Below are 3,067 nucleotides of genomic sequence, written 5' to 3' on the forward strand. Positions count from 1 at the left end.
TGGTGATCCATTATTTCGAATTAATTCTATGAATGTAATGTTATTTTGCCAAAAATTGGCTACATAAGCATTTTGAAGCAAGTGGGAAGAGGAAGGTTGCAAAACGTTATTTTTCAATGTTTGTAACACAACTAGGTGTCAACAATTGCCAACTCCATGTGATTGCATATGTTGGATAGTTATCTGAAGCCTTATTTTCCCAAATACCCAACATGACCAAATATGAAGAAAATTAACCTAACTTTCATTGAAGTCTAAAATTAAGCAACAATTAAAAATCTTTACATTCATGAAAGTACAACGTGAAATCTAATTCACTCAGCCTATAAATACCCCTCTAAACTGCTTCAATTCCTCATCACCTCCATTTATAATTTGATCAGTTCCTTCCAAAAGCTTTAATTTGTAGCAATTTCTCCTTGGCAAAATGAGTCCCTTAGCAATTTTTTCACTTTTCTTCCTCTTCATATTCAACTCATCATTAGCAGCAAATACCAATAATATGTACAATGTCCAAAATTATGGAGCAAAATCCAATGGAAAAACTGATTCATCAAAAGCCTTTTTGAGTGCATGGGCAGTAGCCTGTGCTTCTACTACCCCCTCCACTATTTATGTGCCACGTGGAAATTACTTGATTCACAATGCATACTTCAATGGACAAACATGCAAGAGCAAGGCTATTACTATGCGCATTGATGGGACTCTCTTAGCTCCCTCGGATTATAATGTGATTGGCAATTTCGAAAATTGGATAAAGTTTGAAAAAGTCAACAGCGTTTCCATCTATGGTGGAACCTTTGATGGTCAAGGTTCTGGTCTTTGGAATTGCAAGAATTCCAACAAGAATTGCCCTAAGGGGACTACGGTTCGTTAAGTTTTCCATGGAAAATGTTTTTCATTGTTTGACATTATGAATAAAAACTATATTCCGAAAACATATCCATAGTGCCAAAGAAAGAATTGAATATTATGTCAAACTAGCAAAATCACCTCTTTCTAATTTTACGTTAAATTTTTGTGCAGGCATTGACTTTTCACAACTCAAACAATATTATAATGAGTGGAGTAACTGTACAAAATAGTCAAATGTTTCAAATTTTGGTAGACGAATGTCGTAACGTGAAACTACAAGGAGTGAAGATATTTGCTCCAGGAAATAGTCCCAACACTGACGGAGTTCATGTAAAATTATCATCAGGAGTTAGTATTATGAACTCACATATTGGTACTGGAGATGACTGTATCTCTATCGGCCCTGGAAATTCTAACTTATGGATTGAAGGCATTGCTTGTGGCCCTGGCCATGGAATAAGGTTTGAAACTTAACATAAAATTTATATTTATTAAAATGTATTTATTTATCTTTTTAACTAAAATGTATGTCCAAAACTTAACGTTGTCGCAGCATTGGAAGTTTAGGCTGGAAACAGCAAGAGTTAGGAGTCCAAAATGTGACAGTTAAGAGTGTGACTTTCACTGGAACAACAAATGGTGTGAGAGTGAAAACTTGGGCAAGGCCTAGCAATGGCTTTGTTAGAGGTGTTCTCTATCAACATATTGTTATGGTTAATGTTAAAAACCCAATAATAATTGATCAAAATTATTGCCCTAATCATGAAAGTTGTCCTCATCAGGTATTGATTAAACAAATTGTAATTTATTTATAACACTAGATCATGTTCCCTTACCTTATTAATCTAATTATATTGTTGCTTTTTTTCTTTTTAGGGGTCAGGTATAAAAATAAGTGATGTGACATATGAAGACATACGTGGAACATCGGCTACAGAAGTTGCAGTGAAACTTGACTGTAGCAAAACTAATCCATGTAGCGGCATAACACTTGAAGATGTGAATCTTAGTTACAAAAATCAACCGACTCAAGCTTCATGTGTTAATGCTAGAGGAAGAGTTTCTGGTTTAGAAAAACCTACCAATTGCTTATAAAAAAAAGATTAGATAATAATTTGTTTGTATAATATCATACGAATGAAACTAAAATTGTGATTATATTATAAGAATATTTGATTGTATGTACTACCTCATGTATCAAATATTAATGTTAAATGAAATGTATCGCATTTCTATTGTTATGATAAAAAAAATCACCTAATTTTCCAGCTCGTACGAATTTTTTTTTACTAATTTACCAAATTTGGCCCTAATTAAACTCTGTTTTTCTTATCAATCTATTTATTTGTCCTCTCAAATTAACAACATCACTATTCACTTGTTCCAATTCCACTTTTAAAAAATGACTTCAATTAATAATTGCTCGGAACAGCTTGAAAAAATAAGTACTATAGCATAATTCCTTCCTATATATCTCATAAAGGCATCAAAGTGAGTTCAAAATCACACAATGAAAGAGGGGAAAATCACAAGTTTTAAAAAAAATAGGAAGTTTTTTTTTTGAGAAAAATGTTTTTTTTTTGTTACCATTTTCGAAAGTAATAGAAAAGTAGGACGAAAGACGATGGAACAAAAGAGAGAGACTTATGATTTAAAGTTTTCAAGTTCGAAATATTTGTGTACGTGTTGCCAATTCTTCGTCAAAATTATTTAGTGAAGCTTATTAAACCTGGGTTTGAGCGGGCAAATCTTTACAAAAGAATGCTTGAAATTGGTAAAATGTCTTTGAAGATTCTACTTCTAATTATCTGTGCTTAATTTGGTTGAAGTGTTATCATTCTCTGTTGTGCTATGTGTAGAAATTCTGATCCAACACCATATAATAAGTTTTGTCTTTCATTGGCATGTGATGTATATGGCTTGTCAATAATATTGGTTGTAACATGTAATTAATACAAGCTTGGACTTTCAATATTTGCTTGAATGTTATTATTAGTTTCATATATTTGGCACCATGTAGACAAAAAGTCTTAGTTATTCATTCTGATTAAGGCAGCTGAACTTTTTTTTTTTAGTCCATTACTATTTGTGACGGATTTAATTTGACCTTTATCATGTCAAATATTTTGTGATGAATTAGCAAAATTCGTTTCTAATTGAGACGTCGTCACAAATCTATCACAAGCATTGGTGACAGACTCATTATCACAAA

General features: G+C 32.3%; 1 protein-coding gene across 1 annotated transcript; it reads left to right on the forward strand.

Annotated features, from left to right (window-relative positions):
* Positions 1-314: 314 nt before the first annotated feature.
* Positions 315-1,971, forward strand: LOC129874074 (polygalacturonase-like). Its single transcript, XM_055949300.1, has 4 exons — positions 315-868; positions 1,027-1,316; positions 1,409-1,637; positions 1,732-1,971. Exons 1-4 carry the CDS (start codon positions 428-430, stop codon positions 1,948-1,950), a joined length of 1,179 nt encoding a protein of 392 aa, XP_055805275.1. The 5' UTR covers positions 315-427; the 3' UTR covers positions 1,951-1,971.
* The last annotated feature ends 1,096 nt before the right edge of the window (positions 1,972-3,067 follow it).

This window comes from Solanum dulcamara, chromosome 11 (genome assembly GCF_947179165.1).
Source record: "Solanum dulcamara chromosome 11, daSolDulc1.2, whole genome shotgun sequence".
NCBI lineage: Eukaryota > Viridiplantae > Streptophyta > Magnoliopsida > Solanales > Solanaceae > Solanum > Solanum dulcamara.